General features: G+C 39.1%; 1 protein-coding gene across 3 annotated transcripts in view; it reads right to left on the reverse strand.

Moving 5' to 3' along the window:
- Nucleotides 1-20,545, reverse strand: part of dot1l (DOT1-like histone H3K79 methyltransferase) — a 31,490-nt gene that overhangs the window by 8,792 nt on the left and 2,153 nt on the right. For 2 of the 3 annotated variants that reach the window (XM_059569543.1, XM_059569544.1), the window contains 21 exons: nucleotides 14,618-14,661; nucleotides 14,453-14,527; nucleotides 10,328-10,391; nucleotides 10,019-10,247; nucleotides 9,662-9,756; nucleotides 9,514-9,576; nucleotides 8,444-8,499; nucleotides 8,213-8,292; nucleotides 7,746-7,814; nucleotides 7,229-7,335; nucleotides 7,015-7,056; nucleotides 6,824-6,916; nucleotides 5,737-5,971; nucleotides 5,528-5,641; nucleotides 5,328-5,419; nucleotides 4,241-4,342; nucleotides 4,022-4,159; nucleotides 3,804-3,929; nucleotides 1,427-1,875; nucleotides 1,109-1,355; nucleotides 938-1,010 (listed from right to left, as the gene is read on the reverse strand). In XM_059569543.1, coding sequence (XP_059425526.1) covers nucleotides 938-1,010; nucleotides 1,109-1,355; nucleotides 1,427-1,875; nucleotides 3,804-3,929; nucleotides 4,022-4,159; nucleotides 4,241-4,342; nucleotides 5,328-5,419; nucleotides 5,528-5,641; nucleotides 5,737-5,971; nucleotides 6,824-6,916; nucleotides 7,015-7,056; nucleotides 7,229-7,335; nucleotides 7,746-7,814; nucleotides 8,213-8,292; nucleotides 8,444-8,499; nucleotides 9,514-9,576; nucleotides 9,662-9,756; nucleotides 10,019-10,247; nucleotides 10,328-10,391; nucleotides 14,453-14,527; nucleotides 14,618-14,661 — 2,593 coding nt within the window. Of the gene's footprint in view, nucleotides 1-937; nucleotides 1,011-1,108; nucleotides 1,356-1,426; nucleotides 1,876-3,803; nucleotides 3,930-4,021; nucleotides 4,160-4,240; nucleotides 4,343-5,327; nucleotides 5,420-5,527; nucleotides 5,642-5,736; nucleotides 5,972-6,823; nucleotides 6,917-7,014; nucleotides 7,057-7,228; nucleotides 7,336-7,745; nucleotides 7,815-8,212; nucleotides 8,293-8,443; nucleotides 8,500-9,513; nucleotides 9,577-9,661; nucleotides 9,758-10,018; nucleotides 10,248-10,327; nucleotides 10,392-14,452; nucleotides 14,528-14,617; nucleotides 14,662-20,545 lie in introns of those variants that run through there. The other variant, XM_059569545.1, reaches the window with a different exon arrangement.

The following is a 20,545-nucleotide window of genomic DNA, read 5'->3' on the forward strand; positions in this document are numbered from 1 at the left end:
CTTTTTATATTTTGGGAGTGGGATCGACAATGGACCTAGAGACAGGAATCGAACTTGGGTTGCCGCGAGTGCAGTATGTCGATGCGCTAATTACAAAGCTATTGGCGCCAAAGGTAGTTTTTTTTTTATCATGAATTTACAAGCCTTTTGCTGTCACTTGTTATTTAATGGATAATTTATTTATTTATTTTACCTTTATTTTGATATGACAGTTTAGAGTTGACTGGAAACGAAGTGGGCCAGAGTGAGTGGTGGGATCGGGAAAGGTCCTCAAACAGGAATTCAAACTCGGGATGCCTATAAGCACAACGGTGCTGTATGTCGGCACGCAGCCCATGAGGCTATTGGCACCGACTGGATAAGGATTTTTTTCCCTAATAATTTTTGCTCTTTTTATCTGATAAAATATTTCAGAGTTTGGAATAACTAGAAAAAAAGTTGTATAAAAATTAAGACTTTATTTACATGACTTATCTAGGTCTAGAAATCACACTTTTTAAATGAGGCTCCCTCAAACAGGTTTTCCAAGACTGCGGGACTCCTTGTCCTATTTCTGGACATCTGGTTATGTGGTTCCATGATAGAGGTGGTCAAAAAAAGCATGCCTTTGGCCATTTGGCCAATTCAGTTTATTACAAAAATGAAGAAAGCACAGGAAATGATGGGGAAAATTGGATCAGGAATGGAATTAAGCACTGCCCATGTGAGCACCACAGGCCACATTCAAAAACCACTTTTTAGGATTTTTAAAAAGGGATCATTTAATTGTGGTCTTTAATTGTGGTTATTTATTTATTTCTAAAAAGGAATACTAATTTTAATTTTATGCAGACTTCCAAAACGTGGCAAAGTTTCCTAGTGCAATGGTTTGAATTACATGCACTAACTAACTGCTAGGCTTCATCTATGACCAACAAAGCAGGCAGTGGGACTGTACCTGAGGTAGGCGTGAGAGGCGGCTTGCCATTGCTCTGTCCTGCAGGATTTGAAACTGGACTAGGAGTGTTTCTCTGCCAAAAGAAAACCACAGCTTGAGTAACTGCTAAAATGTTTGCAGAAAACACCCACAAGACTGCACATCATGACTTCCTCCCACACAGATCCATACCAATCTTTCAGCACGGTTTGGCAACACCACGCTGGCCAGTGGGATGCTGACAGGAAGTTTGCTGGGATGCACAGTGCTGAGGGGGATGCTGATTGGTAGACTGGTTATGGTGTCGCCGGGGGTAGCTGGGCTCTTTTCCTTATCTGTGCTCTTGGGTGTGGTGGTCGCTTGAATATCCGCTGAACTGGGTGAAAAGCAAGAATGTTTGAATCCCAGCGTTGGAGATGAAACAGCACTGGTGTCACCCCTGAAAAAAGCCGCAAGTGATCAGTGACCAATAAACAATGACTTAGTCAACTAACCGTTAATTTTACTCACCAGTGGATGTTGCCTAGGGCTCTAAACTGATTGGCAGCCGAATCTTGGTTGAGGTGCCTGCGGAGGGCGATCTTAGCTGGAGAGAAACGGGTGTAGTCGGGCAGGGGTTGCCCTAGCTGCCTGGTTCTTGAGTCTGGGGTGGGCGGCACAATTTCGTGGTCAGGGGAAATAGGCAGGTAACGGGTGAGAAGCTTGTTTTTGCCCATTCCGCTGCCACTGCCCCTCTCGTAACCCGGTGAGGCTGTGCCATTGATGGACAGTTCGGGGCTGAGGCCGTTGAGCCCCACAGAAGCGTGCGGGCTGAGTTTGGGGGTGTCGGAATCCAGTGTGGGCCGCGGATCTGGACCAGGAAGGGCCTTTTGGTAGGGGGAGTCCTCACACGGGTTGTAAGACTTGAGCTGCAAGAGCTCCTGCTGCCTCTGGCTCTTCTCTAGTTCAACGATACTGATCTGCAAATAAACACCAAGGGGAGCCGTTGATGTAGACACTGTCAACCCACACTGCTCATGGTAAAGAAAATATATCCTTGAATGAGCTAGTTCAGTTTTCTGTAAACAAGCTTTTGTCACAACATTTACAAACAAGTCTATGACAAGAAAGATAAAAGCTAGAGAAATAGAAAAAAAAAATATTTATATATATATATATATACACACACACACACACACACACACACACACACAGTATGGACCAAAAGTTTGGACACACCTTCTCATTCAAAGAGTTTTCTTTATTTTCATGACTATGAAAATTGTAGAGTCACACTGAAGGCATCAAGGGCTATTTGACCAAGAAGGAGAGTGATGTGGTGCTGCGCCAGATGACCTGGCCTCCACAGTCACCGGACCTGAACCCAATCGAGATGGTTTAGGGGTGAGCTGGACCACAGACAGAAGGCAAAAGGGCCAACAAGTGCTAAGCATCTCTCGGGGAACTCCTTCAAGACTGTTGGAAGACCATTTCAGGTGACTACCTCATGAAGCTCATCAAGAGAATGCCAAGAGTGTGCAAAGCAGTAATCAAAGCAAAAGGTGGCTACTTTGAAGAACCTAGAATATGACATTTTCAGTTGTTTCACACTTTTTTGTTATGTATATAATTCCACATGTGTTAATTCATAGTTTTGATGCCTTCAGTGTGAATCTACAATTTTCATAGTCATGAAAATAAAGAAAACTCTTTGAATGAGAAGGTGTGTCCAAACTTTTGGTCTGTACTTTATATATATATATATATATATATATATATATATATATATATATATTTATTAATGCTGTCAAACGATAACTCGCGAATAAACTGCATACACAAAAATTAAAGTTTTTGTTTGCTTAATATATTGTCGTGTTCTGTGTATTGTTTATTATGTATATTAGTACACACGCATACAGTATATATTTTGAAAATATTTACATGTTTTTGTTTATATTCTTCAAATTTATATTATAAATAAATATAAAAACATCTTTTTTCTGAAATATATACATGCATGTCTTTATTTATATATACATAAATATACACAGCATACATCATGTAAACAAAAACCTTGCGCTTAATTGCGATTAATAATTTGACAGCACTAATATATATACACACATATATAATGTTTTTTTAATAAAGAAATTACACATTTAACTATAAAAAAAATACTTTGCTTATTATGGCTATTATCTTTATTATATAATTACATGTAAAATTATACACACATTTTGCTGGGATGAAGGACTGTATATATTTTAAATATTGATCATTTCAAAATAAAGACAATTTATATTTATATGTAATTACTAACTTTTTTGTAGTATATTCATATCATCAAAAGATCTGACTTTTTTTTTAATAAGGCATAAATGTTTTAAGATTGCAATTAAAAAAATTTTAAAATACAAATATGAACTGTTGGGGAAAAAAAAATGTATGACACGTTTAAATATGACACCAATCCACTAGTAGGTTGCTAGTAAGTTTTTTTTTTATTTAATTTTTTTTATGTGACCCAAAGAACTGAAATCTTCTTGAATCTTAGTAACAAAAATGATTAACTCATAATACATTTAAATCATAATCTTTTTCTTTCAGATGTTTAATTGGATATAAAATGGTACATACACGTGGAAGCTGTCATAATTCATGTAAGACACGAGGGTTACAAAAACATCCTAGTGCAAAGTTATGAGACCGAAATAGAGGGGAAACAGGAAAATTACTAAAGACCACAGAGGGAAAATGAGATTGTACCACGTTGCAGGCCAGGTTTGAACCAGTACAACCTGCACAAGCACCAAAATCAGCGTGCCACAGCACCAACTGTACCAATGGTAAAGAAGCAATGGCCTATTAGCACAGAGCTGACTGAGAAACATGTTCGTTTGAGTACCTGGAGCTCCAGACAGTGGCGCTGTTTCTCCGAGATTAGTCTTCGCAGAGCCGCTTTCTCTTTCAACAGAGTCTCCAGACACAGAGATCCCCAGTCCAGCTTGAGCTCCTCACACCGAGCCTTCAGCTGACGAACACACAAACATACGAGCAATGGGCGTTCAGTTCCACCTCTGCCAGAAACCGTATCCTTCTGCTCCGCTGAGTCGGATCACTCACCAGCACCAGGCTCTGATCGCGAAGCTCTGCCATGTCCTGCTCCAGCTGTTTGGTCTGCTCCCTCAGCTGCATGTTGTGGGCTGTGATCTCCTTCTGAGCTTGCACCAGGTCCTCCACGGTCACCGCCTTCACACCCAGCTGTGAGGGTTACATTTAGCATATCACCGATCTGAAAGTGATGACTAAGTAGACTGCTCACTAGGTTGTGAAAAGTCTTACCTCCTCCAGTTTGGACTGGAAAAGGTCTCTGATCCTCTCTTTATGAGCGTGACAAGTGTTGAGCAGCTGCTGGGCTTGACCGGACAGTTCTGTGTGTCTCAGCTGTGACAAGACACAGCGAGAGAAAGGTTAAACGATAATGTTACGACAAAACCATAAAGTCCATATAATTTCTAAGCTCACAAATTCACAAAACTGGGGAAAAAAGACTGCTAATTAGTTAAAAAATTATAATACATTTGACATTTATACTTAAATGTAAATCCACATATTCGCAATTAAAAGACATGATTTAAATATGATTTCTTTTCGCTTGTTCTTTTTATTAGTGTTTATAAAGAAAAACAAATAAAGTATAATTTTCATAATTTATAAATAACAAAAATAATTATATTTAAATATACAAATATTTAATGTATTATTATTTCTATTATAGTATTGTTATTAAACAAATATTTTGAAAGTATTTTGAATAAAATGCATGCCATTTTTTTAATTTAAAAAGTAAAACAAAATACAACATTTGTATAATAACATATTATACATTTAAATATCTAAATATTTTCACTTATTCATTTATTATTATTATTTCTACTATTATTTAAAACAATGTCATGGCAAAACCATAAAGTCCATATATTTTCTGAGCTCACAAATTCACTAAAGTGGGGAAAAATACTGTTAATTAATAGGTTATAATAAAGAACATTCACAAATAAAAAATAAATATATATAGTAAAATAATTTCCACAGTAATTTATAAATAACAAAAATACGTTTTCCCATTAATTATTATTTCTACGATCTAGTAGTATTGTTAAACATCTCATGAATTAAATTATTATTTATATTATTATTAAGCAAATAAAAAGTATAAATAATATTAACATTATGTAATTTTATTTTATTTATTTTAATTTTTATTAATTATAATGGAGATTAATAATTAATACAGTTATAATGCCAAATATAATTACCTCTTACTTGATTAATTCTTTTATAATCCTGTTTTTATTCATTTGTTATTTTACAGTTATTAACAATGTTTATCATTAGTAATACACACACACACAGAAGACAGATTCACCTTTTCCTGCTCAAGGGCTTGCTGCAGGTTGGTCCGGTACTGGGGTGTCGTCATGTAGGCCATGAACTGCAGGTACTGGACTTTCACGTTATCTAGAGCGAGAGCAAGGACGGTTTACGTCAACTGGGTGATTGACTTTGTAACTAGAGCAGATACCTGAGCATGTCTGTGGGACTGAAATGGATCCGCTCAGAACTCACCCAGCAGAGCCTGCAGGCCTGGTGGAGTGGGGCTCATGAGAAGCTGGCTTGATGTATAATGCTGCACTTTGGGAGGTAGCTGATAGAACGGACTCTGAGGTGACCTGTATGCATCTGCAGATTAAAACGAACCACAAAAGTCAATGTCAAAGGTATTGATGCTGATAAATGGCCATCAAAGGCGTGACAGTTTTAGGTAAGTGTCTCACCCTGAGGGGGGGCCGCTGAGAGGGTCTTGGCATGCAGCAGATCAAGGGCGCTCTGGCTCTTCTTGTTCTTGCGCTCGGCTGCGGTGGCAGTGGCAGCCTTCTTAGGCCGACCACGCTTCCTGTTGCTGAGCTTGCGGCCCCTGGGCAGCAGTTTTGCCCGGCGGGGTTTGGGTGACGGTTTCACTGGCACGAGCGAGTTTGAGCGCTCCTCCTCACCACCAGAGTCATGCTGCGCCTGGTGCACAAGGTAAAGAGAATTTTCTATTAATACAAAAACATTTTCCAATGCATAAACGTAAAATACATACATTTTTACATAAATAAAAGTGACTCCTGCAGGTCTACCTTGTGGTCCTTAAGCAGAAAATGAATTAATTAAAAACATTAATAATAATTTTAAATAAGTATATAAATATGGAAATTTGAAACAAACGCATAAATAGGTTTCAAATGAACAAATCGATAAACCTTAAATAAACGTCATTGCTGTAGGTCTACATTGTGTTCCTTGTGCAGAAAATTAATATATAGAAAATGTAAAACTTAAAATCTATAAATAAAATAGATTCATAAATCTTTAAATAGATACACAGTATTTTGTTAGATTTTTATATTTAAAATACATACAATTAAAATACAATTTAATTTGGAATGTAATTAAACAAAATTTCAAATAATATTAATATAAAAAAAATATTCTAAATAAATATTAAATTAGGTAAATAAAATGTTTATGAATAAATACACTTAAAATAAATGTATAAATGTATTTATGAAGTAAAAATATTTAAAACACAAAATTACAATTAATACATAATATAATTAGAAATGTAATTAAACAATTATAATTGAAAATAAATTAATTTATAATAAATATATTTTAAATATATAATAAATATCAAATTATTTTAATTGAAAACTTTTAAATTGAAAATAAATTAATTTATAAATAGATATATATTTAAAATGCATGTATATAAAGGTACATTTGAAAAAAATAAATGTATAAATATATACATTTGTGTGTGTGTAAATGACTAAAATGCGTTAATTTAAATAAATAAAGGAGTAACTCCTGCAGTTCTACCTTGTTCTCCTTGGACTTGGTCGGGGTGGTGGTGTTGCTCTTATTCTCCTTACTGTCCTTCTGCTGGCGCCTTCTGGCCGCCTCCTGCTCCTCCTGGAACCAAAAACAAGCCGCAAGTGTTGTGGGAAGAGATCTAGCTTGATATTTTGTCCAAAAACCCATAAACAACATGAGAACCAAACAAGTCTTACCCTGAGTTTAGGATTTTTGAGACAAGAAAAATAGTTTTCAAGCTGCAAAAAGAAAAAACAACAAAAACCTTTGGTTAGATATCAGTTCATGTAATGCTCTCAAAGCCACACTCATCGTCATTTGCCTAACAATTACGGCTAATGCAAATAAGAGACCCATTGTACACCAAGAGGAACAACGAAACCCATGTGACTCAAATGAAAGGGCACTTACTATGGTGCGGTCTATCGTATGCAGATAGTACGACACTGGCTTCCCCGTCCACGAAACCGATCCCCTCAGAGGGGACAGCTCAACTACTCTCATTATTGTGCCAATATCTAAAAAAATAAAAAAATGCAATAAAGACCATTAAACATTGGAAAGGTGCGTTCATAGTTACATAGCGCTCCATCTATATGGCTGGGAATTTCCTACGCAGATTTTTCACGTGAATTTGCGACGTTGGCTAACAGAAAGCTGCTCGGTTTGAATTCTGTGTGAGTGGTGCGAAAAAAACATTAGTTGCGTTAAGACATATGACCAACTTTTCCTCACTCCCGATCGTGGAGATTCCTATCAGAATGACTGGATTTAACCTGTGAAATTTCGCCAAACAACATTAACTGTGTCCGCATCTTTACCATTACCATGGTACTGAAATAACACTTTAAAGTTACTAAAATCTTTAAAGTTAAATGGCAGTTATTGTATATAGTACCATCTTTTGTGAGACAAGTTTTGTACTTACCACTCAAGTTTCGACTGTTTATTCTGAAGTTTAGAGGTGCAAAAGGTTTTGAGGATACAATTTTTCCACCTACAAGAGACGAAAAGGAGTCAAAACACTCCCAAGTAACATTGAGGGGCGAAAACCTAAACGCATCTCATCCCCTCAACATCTGCAGATCAATTCGAACCAAAAAACAAGCCCGACTGGGGTCAAAGGTCAAGAATGACATGTTGACACAGGTGCCTTTGAGCTACACTGACACAGACCCCCTTTCTTTTTCAAATGTTAGCAGCCAAGTGCTATTTACTTCATGTTAAGGCTGCACAAATTGTTCAAATGTGATTAACAATGTGATTTGAACTGATTAAAAACATTCTACACAAATAGAATTACACCATCTCTCAATTATTTTCAATTTGCCTACTCGATTGTGAAGAAGCACTTATTATTTAGTCATCTTTTTGAAATCACGTGACATCGCTCACCTTCCTTCATGTTGGCGAATCGTTCCTTCAGCTGGTGGTCCACCTCAGGACCAAAGGCAAAGTTATTCACAAAAATAACACTGTAAAAAAGCACATCAGACTATAGACTTATACAAGACGAATAAACAACAAGCAAATGGTTAAAGAAATTATAACAATCAGAAAAAAACTCACGAATCTGAAAAATGTTAACTGGTTATAAGCATCTAACTAGTCTGTATGTGATCATACCTTGTGTTGGCTATTCGTTCCTTCCATTCTTCTGAAAGAAAATCTCCCCTCTCCAGCTGCCGGACAAGAACAAACAACATCAGTATATATAGACTTCATCCCTTCAGTCACCATAATGAAGCAATTAGGGCTGCAACAGCTAATCGATTTTTATCGATAATGAAAATCAACGATTCTCATGATCGATTAGTCTGGTCTGCCCACAGTGCAGCTGCAGCCAGTCGCATCAAGTTACAGCACTGAATAACGCCTTTCTATGGACGTAATGCATCTACAAATATTGGAGGAAACAGAATGAGCTCCTGCAGGATAAGTACGTGATCCAAGCTGCCCAAAACATGAGAAATCTTTATTTTAAGCTATAAGCTGATGCATTCGTGCTTTTACAGATGCTTGTGTGCGTCCTCTGCACAAAAAACGTTTAGTTAACGGTCATATCCTTATCTGTAAATGTCACAAATTCATGCAAGCCTTTCCACTTTTGCTTAAAGGCCCGCCCTGACAGTCTGCGTTAAGTTGAAATATTTACTGAAAGAGCGCAGACACGGTGGGCGCGCTTTAAACAGACAGAACACGGAGACATTCAGCACAAAAACATTCATTGTGCTAAAATATCTGTTTCACATTTATATATAGTACGTACATAACACCAGCAAGCATGTGAGCGGTTATCAGAGGCAAAGGAGGCCATTTTTGTTGTTATGTGAATAAATACTATTTAGTTGTTTTGGTTTGTTATTTGTCCAAAAATTACAATAACATTTTTAGAATATATTTTTTTTTCACAGATTGCTAAAATATTTGTGTTTTGTCTTATGACAGGTGGTCTAATAAATTGTTACGCACTGTATGTTTTCATATCATTCAGTCGGCACATTTGTTTTAAGGACATTGGGCAGAATGTGGAATAGTATGTTTTTGTCAGTAAAATTAAAATAAAGAAAACCGGGGTTTTAATCCAATTAATCGGAAAAAAATAATAATCGGCCAACTTATAGATTATCAAAATAATCAGAAATTGCAGCCCTAGAAGTAATAACATCTGATTTATTAACCAAACACACACTTACCGTGTACTCGCCATGTTTTTTGCCATACCACTTCATCCATCTCTTAAACTCCCTGTCCATTGACTGGAAACACATTCAGACATAAATACCAGTGCCAAACATACACTTTGAGGCAGACATAAGAAGTCAGAGAGTTTAATGTTGGCACCTCTGCATAGGTTGCTGGAGTGTCTGCTTTCTCCACGCCATAGTAGTGTTTACAGTTGGTGGCTGCAGCGACTTGCAGGACTACCTGACCAACTCCTGCAAATCAAGCAAAGACAACAATGTTAAACTGTTACTTTATATCAATTATGGTAGTGAATTTGCTTTTGCATCTTTCAGTTTACATTTGTGCTTTCCAAATTGCTGTGGTGTTTTATTGTAAATTCACTCTTAAACTGCTAGTAAAGATCCGTTTACATCAATTATGGTCATGAATTTCGAGTTTTCCAAAGAGCTGTGCATTTTTTTTTGCACTGCTGGGCCACCATAGAATAGGCCTTAAATAACAGATGTTACTAACCACTGCCCAGGTCCACGAAGGTGTCGTCTTCCATCATCTCCATCTCATCGATGATCTGAGCCACCAGGTCGAAGGAGGTCTCTCCGTACACCTCGGGAGAGAACGGCTCGTAGTTGTTGAGTTTCTCTGGGTCGGTGACGGAGTGGTTGTAGACCTGCTGCAGGATGTGACGCAGCAGGCCATTGGAAGGCCGCTTGTTGAGTTTCATGGGTTGGGTTGTCCCTTTCCACTGCAACACACAAACACAGATTTTTACACATTTAAAAAAAATGTATTTTGACATTTTTTTTGCAAAACAAGATGACATACCAGTTGGTGAATGCTGTCAATGGCTCTGTTGTACTTATCACATAGTCTCTGCATACTCTCAAAGCTGAAAAAAAAAAAAAAAATCTATTATCATTATCTTAAAAGAAATCTATTATCATCTCATAATAAACCATGAGGCTGTGGTTGTATATAATAAAATTAATGATTCATCACACTTTCATCAAATATTTAATATATTTAAAATGACGTGGAAATAAGTTAAGAATATTTAATTAATATTTAATAATGGGGAAGTCGTGGCCTAGTAGTTAGAGTTTGACTCCTAACCCTAGGGTTGTGGGTTCGAATCTCGGGCCGGCAATAACACGACTTAGGTGCCCTTGAGCAAGGCATCGAACCCCCAACTGCTCCCTGGGCGCTAGAGCTTAGATTCTCTGCCCGAGCCCGATATTTCCCGCCACCGTCCTCGGGCCGGGTCGTGCCCTTTATAAAGCATGTCACGTGCCATGCGCAGCGTCTCGTCCACTCGCAGTCTCGCGTGACGCATCACACCTGCTGTGCATGCTGTACTATTCAGTACCTTAAGTGCAACATGGAGCTTGAAGAAGCAAAGAAAAAACTTAAAACAGGAGAATTAACTTTGAGCAAGTTTGGAGGAAAATCGGAAGTATGGAAACATTTTAAACTAGTCGTGGGGAGTGACAACATATGTGTTGGCTTTGTCTCGTGCATTAAATGCGGCACGCTGCTCGCCTATGACAGCAAAAAAATGGGAACTTCGACAATGATCAGACACATGAAGCAGGCTTGCCATGACAGAAATTATGATAGTAGTCAGCCTCAGTCCTCAATGTCCTCCTTTGTTACTTTTCCAAACATTCCCCTGAGGGCAAGGCAAGCTATCACAGAGAAATGCGTTTTGCTGCAAGGACATAAGGCCATTTTACGTTGTAAGTGGCCAGGGCTTCTAGCGGCTAGCTCAAGAATTAATCAATGTTGGTGCTACATATGGTCGAGTATCGGCCCAGTCCATTCTGCCTAACCATAGCACCGTTTCAAAGGCTTGCATAGAAAAGGCAGATGAGAGGAGGGACTTTCTGGCACAGACGCTCAAAGAGGCTCTGAAGAATGGAGACGTAGCTATGAGCACAGATATGTTGACTGATGACTACAGAAAGATAAGTTACATCGCAATAACGTGCCATTATATCACCGACGACTATAATTTAGTTGGTAAAACTCTCACATTCGCAATGTTTCCAGTGGAAGATGCTAAAACGGGAAAAAATATCAGATGCGAGATATTGGGCTTGCTGGTCAACAAATTTGGCCTCGACCCTAGCTCCCTCAACAGAATAGTGTGGGTAACAGATGAAGGCAGCAACATAATCAAAGCCCTGGAACCATATAGGAGGCTTTCTTGTCTCGATCACCTAATTAATACTGTCCTTCGCCACGGTCTGCATGCCAACGCACTGTCCGAAAACGCGCCGGGTATAGGAGAGACCATATCTGCTGCGAAAGGACTTGTAAGATATCTAAAACAATCTGGCCTGGTTGTGCAATTGTCAAAGACAGTGCTACAGATGGGGGAGACGCGATTCAGCACAGTGTACCTCACGCTCAAGTCAGTGCAAGTTATATACTCAGAGCTACGGGAGAAACTGGAGAACCGCGGTGAGGTTGAGCGCATCGAAAATACTGCACCTGACTTATTGAGCTTTCTGGTCACATTTTTGGAGCCATTCTATAATGCCCAGAGAGAGTTGGAGGGCGACAAATATGCAACCATAAACCTGGTCTGCCTCTGGCTTGAGAGACTGAAGAGACATTGCCAGCCCTCTCCCACCGACTCACCGCAGCAAGCATTTGTGAGCTAGAGACATTTCGAGTTTAAGGTGGACATGCTGCACAAAGTTGCTCTTTTCCTCTGGCCCAAATTCAACAAATTGAGGATGATGTCTCCTGTAGAGATAGCTGAAGTACATGCTCACGTACGCACCCTACTCTTGCCTGTGGAGGAAGATGCTGCGGCGGCTCACAGTGAAATGAGCAGTACTGGCTTCGCACCACCAGCAGCCAGGCCCAAGAGAGACTCCGAATTTGCTGAGTGGGAGAACCAAGACGATGATAACGAACCAGATGAGGATGAAGTGGCTATGTACAATTCACAGAAGCATGCCATGGATGACGACCGGGACCTACTGAAATGGTGGAAAGTGAACGGATTGGTGTACCCTAAACTAGCCAGGCTGGCAAGATCCGTCCTCTGCATTCCAGCAAGCAGCAGCAGCAGCGAGCGGGTGTTCAGCGCTGCTGGCCGAACGAAAGAGCAGAGGAGGACCGCTCTGAAACCAGAAACTGTGGACGCAATCTTGTTCTTGCATGACAACATGTAGAACCATGTCAGTAGGCTCTAGCTTTGAGATTAATATGGTTTTATATAATGATTACATATATAGCAGGCAGCCTTGCTTGCCTAATACATTTTTCACACTTCATCTACAGGCTCATACATAGGCAGGAGGCTACCAGAATGGAGCAGCGTTTTTGCACGCTGCTACGTTTTATAATAGGCTTTACAAATATTTATTTTGTTAAAAAAATATTATATGTTCTAAAACAATGTTTAATTATATTAGTAGTAGTAGTAGGCATATCGTCTTAGGCCATCATTTTCTGTGTTCATCATTGTTCACGGTTTATTTTTTATTTTGTTTTACATTTCTTCATTCGGAATTTCAGATCCATTCAATTATTTCTGAATAAACAAACAACGCAGTTTACATGCTTCTTTCTTGTCGTATTATTCATTAAGATAGTAATTAATAAATGCACACACAATTATAAACTTGATAAAAGTTACAGATATGTTTTACTATGCACAAATGCCTTTCAACTTACATGTGCAAAATTCATAATTAAATGAATGTGCTGCAATTTGTACAAAAAGAGAGTCTGTAGTAGACTGTTTTAGCCATTAAATAAGCACATTTAGTTTCAAGTTTGTTAAGTTTTGTTTGGAAGAAAGATTTTCTCTAAAGTGAATTTCGTTTAGTATAAATTGTATCTTAATTTTAATACATTTTTCATCAACCAATTGCCTGGATTTAATACATAAAAAGCAATATAGCAGACAATATAATAATGACATGACATATATATATATATATATATATATATATAACTGCGCAGCTCCCCCGTAGCCTAAATGATCTAGCACAGCAGCACCTGCGGCAAAAACAAAAATCTGGCGCTGCCCCTGGTTATAACGGCCCACATATTAAAAATGGTCGGGTTTAAATCGGGCTCAGGCTCATAATTACAGTGAACGTGTCGGGCCGGGCCAGGCTCAGACACAACGTGCTCGGGCTCGGGTAAGGTCGGGCTTGATTTGTTGGGCCCGATCTAAGCTCTACCGAGCGCCGCAGCATAAATGGCTTCCCACTGCTCCGGGTGTGTGTTCACTGCTGTGTGTGTGTTCACAGTGTGTGTACACTTTGGATGGGTTAAAAGCAGAGCACAAATTCTGAGTATGGGTCACCATACTTGGCTGAATGTCACGTCACTTAATTTTATGAAGCTTTTGTCACTTTATATCAAATTTACCAAAATTATTAAAAGTACAAATAAACCATTCATGATAATTCTATTAAATAGTACATAAAACATTAAAAAGTAATAAATTAGAATTTAATTTGTAATAATTTATGAAGCATGTTATATCATAATATCAACTTTCTTATAAGCAGCAATCAAATTACAACTAATAAATTGATGCATGATATTTCAGTTAAACTTTCTAAATTAACATTTAAGAGAGTAATTACAAGTATTTAATTTGTAATATTTTATGAAGCTTTTTTCATTTCATATCTTTCACAAAACCTGTGTTGATTTGTTTCATTAGCATGCACAAATGCCGTTTTTAACAATATTAATGATAATAAATCAACACTTTAAATAAAAACAATTATTAAGTACTAACAACAAGTATTATTAATAACAATTAAATAGTAATTATAAATAGATGTAATATAATACAAAATACTATTATTATTATTAATTTTATTTTTTTATTAAGACTTTTTTTTTTAAGCGTCATTTTCCAATGATACCTTATCGACCCAATCTTAAGAGTCCAATTGGTGACGATTTCCTCACCTCTTGGTGTCATAGTCGATAAGAACATAGTTCTCCATGGCCAGCTTAAGATCTGGGATCTCTTCACACACCCAGCTGGACAAAGAGAAGAGTCATGTTTTAATTATGCACATAAAACTTGCAGAGCTGACAAACATAACAGCAAAATCAAACCAATGGACTTACCGAATAGTTTCGATGATTTCATGTGCGGCATCATGGTGTTTATCCTGTGGAGATGAAAGTAATTCTGAGTTATAATCAAAGTCCAAATTTAATGTTTTACTTACTCGCTAGTAGGGATGGGTATCGTTAAGGTTTTAACAGTATTACTACTCTTACCGATACTGCTTAACGGTCCGGTACTTTAACGGTATTCTTATCGGTACTTTGTGTTGTGTGTGTGGGTTTTTTTTTTAAGAACAAGTTGAGAACATTGTTCCCCGATTGACACCTTCCGACAATCTTAAGGATGCTCCGATTATCGTAAAATAATATGATCAGATATCCCTGCCGTGTGTGGTGTGTTAAGACTGCTCTCCTCTGCTCGAAAGGACGTTGGGACCGCTCCGATCTCAAATCGGGGATATCCAACATGTTGGATTTATTTGGCCCGATTTCTTCTCGTGTGTGGTGTCCCCCGAGGACAAACGATCACGCAGCCTGTGGACTGTGGCGTGTAGCCAATCAGAAAGCGAGGTGACGAGGCGGCGAGGAAGTACCGGGAAACAAAATCAAAACAGCCGGCGGCATGGCGCACCAGAAAGTCCGGTGGACGTCGGAGATGGAGGACTTTGTCTCCGCTTCTTTGACAATCGCCTTTTCTTTTTTTTCTTATGTTTTTTTTCGGTTACAAACAAAGGACAAACTATGGCCACTGCATCCTCTTCGTCTGCCATGATTGTTTTCTCTGAAGTCACGTTTGATCTCGAGGGATTTTACGAGATTTCCCGTCTGACCTGGGAATGCTCGGGAGTCAAATCGGTTCGTGTGTGATGTGTTGATTTTGCCGTGTGGCTGCACACCACACACTGTATGACCAACACTGTTAGACCCGTGATTTTTTATCGCCGTGTGTGGGGTCTCTCAGGTTTGGAAAATCGGCCGACAATTTTAAAATCGTCCCGTGTGAACCAGGCATTAGTTGCAGCCCTAGTAAACAATAATAACAATTTATTCAGCAATTCTAACCCAGAAGGTGATCAGCATCATTTACGTTCAGAATGCGCGCTGTCTACTGAACGTAAGTAGACCCTCCAAAATGGCAGAAGACGGTAACTTGGAGAAGAATTGCTGAATTTTTTTTTTTATTGTTTTCTTTACGCACAAAAGGTATTCTTGTAACTTCGTGAAATTACGTTTCAACCCCTGATGTCACATGGACTATTTTGCTGAGGTCCTTGCTATGTTTCTGGATCTTGATCGTGGTTATATTCTAGCTGCCTATGGGAGGGACAGCGAGCTCTCAGACTCCATCGAAAATATCTTAATTTGTGTTCCGAAGATGAACGGAGGCCTTAAGGGTTTGTAACGACATGAGAGTTTTTAATGACAGAATCTTCATTTCTGGGTAAACTATCACTTTAAGATAATTTATTTTAGCTCATTTATATATTATTTTATTTCAGCTTGTCAATTACCAAACATGTTATGTTAAACATTAACAAGGATTTTCTTCATACATTTTTTTTGTTTTTATTTCAGTTTTGGTAATGTTTAATTTAGCAACGTTTCTTTTTTTTAAAGATTTATTTTTGGTGTTTTATGCCTTTATTTAGATAGAACAGTAGGTGGATAGGAAGTGAAGTGGGAGAGAGAGAGAGAGAGAGAGAGAGAGAGAGAGAGAGAGAGAGAGAGAGAGAGAGGGGGGATCAGGAAAGGGAAATGTCTGCAAGACAGGACTCAAACTTGGGACACCCGAAGCGAAAACACCCCACAAGGCCATCAGCAAGATTTCTCATTCATATATATATATATTTGTTTTTACACACAAAAAATCCTGAGAGCCATCACACATGACTGTGCTGCACTTAAAAAGATGTAACTGGCCCTTTTTAGAGCTCTGAGGTCTATATGAATAATTTTCAAGGCTAATTAATCCCGGATTGCGTCCAACATATGGACGTGACCCCGTCGATCTCGCTCTGGCCTGCCACTGGAGCTCTGCTGCTGCCTGACCCAGTGACCCACTTTCTGTCAACAGAGTCCTGAGAAGCCCTCTGCCTGCCTGAGTGTGCCGCTGCTGGGCTCCTCTGCCTCGCGAAGCTCCTCCTAGCAGTTTTCCCGCTCAGCTGCACGTACGGCGGGTCTCGTGCTCTTCTGCCCACCCCTGCAGTACCGAGGCAGTGTCACAGGACTGGGAAATAATGCAGCCGTAGTCTGAGGCCAAACAAGGGCACTTATTTAAAGCAGGGATGTTGCATTATTTCAATACTGCGTTAAATGCAAACGCCAAGACAGATGGCGGAGTGTGTACGTGCACAAGCAGAGAGGAGGGGCGCAGGACGCATGTACGGGGTGTTCCGGCGCACAGCAACACCAGCGCCACAGCTAAAAATATCCATAGGAAAGGAGGGGAGGATGACAGAGAGCAAAAAATAAAGCACGACAGCCCTCGGTCACGAGCACGCTTGACTTACGAGTGCAAAAATGGGCTCTTCGTCCACCTCACACACCCCTGACGTGACTCACGGAGGGAGGTGGAGGAAAAAAATAAACTTAAAATCACGCCTCTTGAACACTCATCTGCACTGCACAACTGTTTGTTTTGGCCGGGGTGGCAAGACGCCACACCTTTGTGACATAATGGGCTTAACCGGGTCATAACGTTCGAACTGTGAGGCGTGTTTGATTGTAATTCCTCATACTCTGAATGAATCATTTTGTAGCCAGGTTTAAAGAATTGACACTTTCATGTGGAAGCAATTACAGACCAGTTTCCAGATATGGGTTGTAAATTTGGCCGGATATGTAGGTTATAGGAGCGTAAGGAAGACAGAAAACAGTGAAGCTCAGTGTTGGATAAAAACCCTCTCCTTCCTCCCGCCCCAGGTGAGTGGGATGCTTTTGTTCAGAGCACAATGTGAAGCCGTGAGGCTAGTGGACGAGGAGCCGGTAACAGCGGGAGAGGAAAATTTAAAAAAAATCACTCGGTTGAGTCTCTGAAAAACAAGATTTGAATGAATGGAGGGCTTTTGGTCCTTTGTAAAACACACCGTAACCTCGAATAAAAGCAAGAAATATTTAAAAAGCAGGGAGAGGAAAACACAGCACTTCAGTTTCTCACGTTTTCTCACCCACGTCTGGGGTGTTTGAAGGGTTAATTCGCCCAAGAATGAAGATTTTGCCATCATTTATTCACTTGTGTAACGTTTCTAATCTGTATGACAATCTTTATTTGTTCTGAGCAGCACAAAAGGAGAGGTTTTGTAGAATGTGCACGCTGCTCTTTTCCATACAATGAAATCAATCTGATTGGAGACTAGGGTAAGGTATCCACAAGGTCATGATTCAGTTTGGTAGAGCTTAGCTAAAATGTCCAATTTTATAACATGAAATAAATTCTCTTTCTTCAAATGTTGTTAATTATAAAGAGTAGACCATCTGTGTGTGTGTGTGTGTGTGTGTAATTATATATATATATATATATATATATATATACATACACACACACACACACACACACACACACATACATATATATACACACACACATATATATATATATATACACACACACACACACACACACACATACACATATATATATATATATATACATATATATATATATATATATATATATATATATATATATATATATATATATATACATATACATATATATATATATATATATATATATACACACGTACACACACACATATACATATATGAGATTCATGAAAAAGAATCCGCTCAAAAGAGTCATTTGTTAGTGAACCAGGCTACACAGATAGTGCTGTATATTTTGGATTCACTAAAAATAACTGGCTCATAAGAGTAAAAAAAAAAACCTGTAGAATCTCCTTTCACTTTCTGTACAAAAAAAGCAGCAGCGTGAACATTCTGTCAAACATCTCTTTCGGTTATCGTCAGAAGAAAGCTAGTCATATGGGCTTGGAACAACATAAAGGTGACTAAATGACCTTATCCTGTAAGGGAAGTCTAAATCAGCAGTGCATGTGGATAACCACCGCCCAGACTCCCTAATTTACACAATCCGCCCCTCCCTAAACAAAAATTTGCAAGGCACGTCCACAGCTCACCAAACACAGGCGCTCTGTAACTCTGTTTACCCAACAGCAGGTCAGAAATATGGCTCTCAGTAGGTGGGGCATCCATCCCTTATCAGCCGATGTCAAAGACGGAAGTCATCTGAGGCCAAGCGAGACAGTAAAACGGCGGAGGTCACAACTACTACACTACAAGCTGAGTGACTCAAATGAAAGAGAGAGGAGTTTTCAGTGATGCAGCAGCTCTGAAAATAACCTACGCTTCTGAGAAAGCCGCATTCTCGGTTTGTGTAAAAAGAGCATGAATCATAGTATATTAAACATCGGGAGGGACAAATGAGACAGCCGTTTCTGTGGAAACCACAGGCTTTGATCTGCACCCCCCCACCATTTCCGTCTACGACCGAAACAGCGTTGGCAACTTTGGTGGTGTGAGGAATGTGAACTTTCAGATGACGCGGCGACTTTCCGAACACTTTCTCGTAATGAAATATTAAAATAAATATCCCCGCCTTGTATTTTCTTTAGTTACATCGAACACGAAGACATTTCCTCATCTCTTTTCTTACTCAAACGGCCTGCTATAACAGGGTAAATAGCATGTGCTTGGGTGTGTATTTTATGGGGGTGTCTTGTCCCATCACTGCGTGGAATCTGTGTGTTATGATTACTGTACATTTGCAATGACTGTATGATTTCAGAAACAACACAGACATAGGAGCAGCGGCTGACTCAGAATGGATGATACGACTCCAAACAAGCCTTTTCGACTCCATTCAGGGCACAATAATCATAGAAATTAGATTACTAATACATTTTCAAAAGATGTCAATGGAAAACTTGTCGCCAAAATGCGAGGGCGTTTTGGGTAGGGGTGTGCACGGATAGTCGAACATTTGAATATTCGTTCTGCTCTAATTATTAAATAAATAAAAATGATATTCGAATTTCGCAAAAAAAAAAAATTTCACAATAAATCCTAATTTGGTCACTTTCTGTGATTCTCCACGGCATATTTGAAGATGTATGCAAGCAAAAAATAATTAATGAATGAATAAGGGGCCGTTCACATATCGCGCCTAAAAAGGTGTGGAAAACACTATGCGCGCTGCTTTCTCCTTTCCAAAGCGCTAGGGCAGAAGTGCTCCTGAGGCGGCTGCCGTTGCTAAGCAACAATGACGCGCTCTCTCCATGAAGACGCGGAAATTTCAGCAAAGGATAAATGGATTTGCAGCACTAAAAAAATCGCTTTCAGTAGCTCTGCTACTAAATTTATTTCAAAATGGCAATCCATATACAGCTATGATCAACTGTTCCTTTATCTTGGCTGAGCTTTCAACGTTGTTACAGGAAAGGATGAAGCTGAATGTTTAGTTCTTGTTACATGACCTGCGGTGCGATTGCGGTATTCTGTAAAGTTGAGATGTTTTTAACTCGATGTGGTGCGGACGCGTCTGGAAAAAACGGGAGCGTCGCACCGCGTGCGCATCGCGACCGCGTCGCTTCCATTATGAGCGCGCATACCGCGCGCCTACATTGGAAATCACGAACTTGAGCATGCAAAAGACGCGATAAGTGAACGGCCCCTAAGAACTGTGGTCTTCTACAGTACTTCAAATATGCCGTGGAGAATCACAGAAATTGAAAGAAATTGAAGAAAATTGTTACAGCATCTCTCAAGCGACGAATAAACACCGCTAACTTGGAGAATGCAGTGAAAACTCCTCTTCTCGCGTCTGCCTTAGACCCTCGGCACAAACATCTCAGGTTTCTCGATGAAAACATGAGAGAAGTAAGAAAAAAAAACTTTTGTTGAACATTATGAACATGTAAAAAACAAGGTATACTTTGGCTTTTAGAAAAAGAAAAGGCTTCATTC

This window comes from Carassius carassius, chromosome 16 (genome assembly GCF_963082965.1).
Source record: "Carassius carassius chromosome 16, fCarCar2.1, whole genome shotgun sequence".
NCBI classification, from domain to species: domain Eukaryota; kingdom Metazoa; phylum Chordata; class Actinopteri; order Cypriniformes; family Cyprinidae; genus Carassius; species Carassius carassius.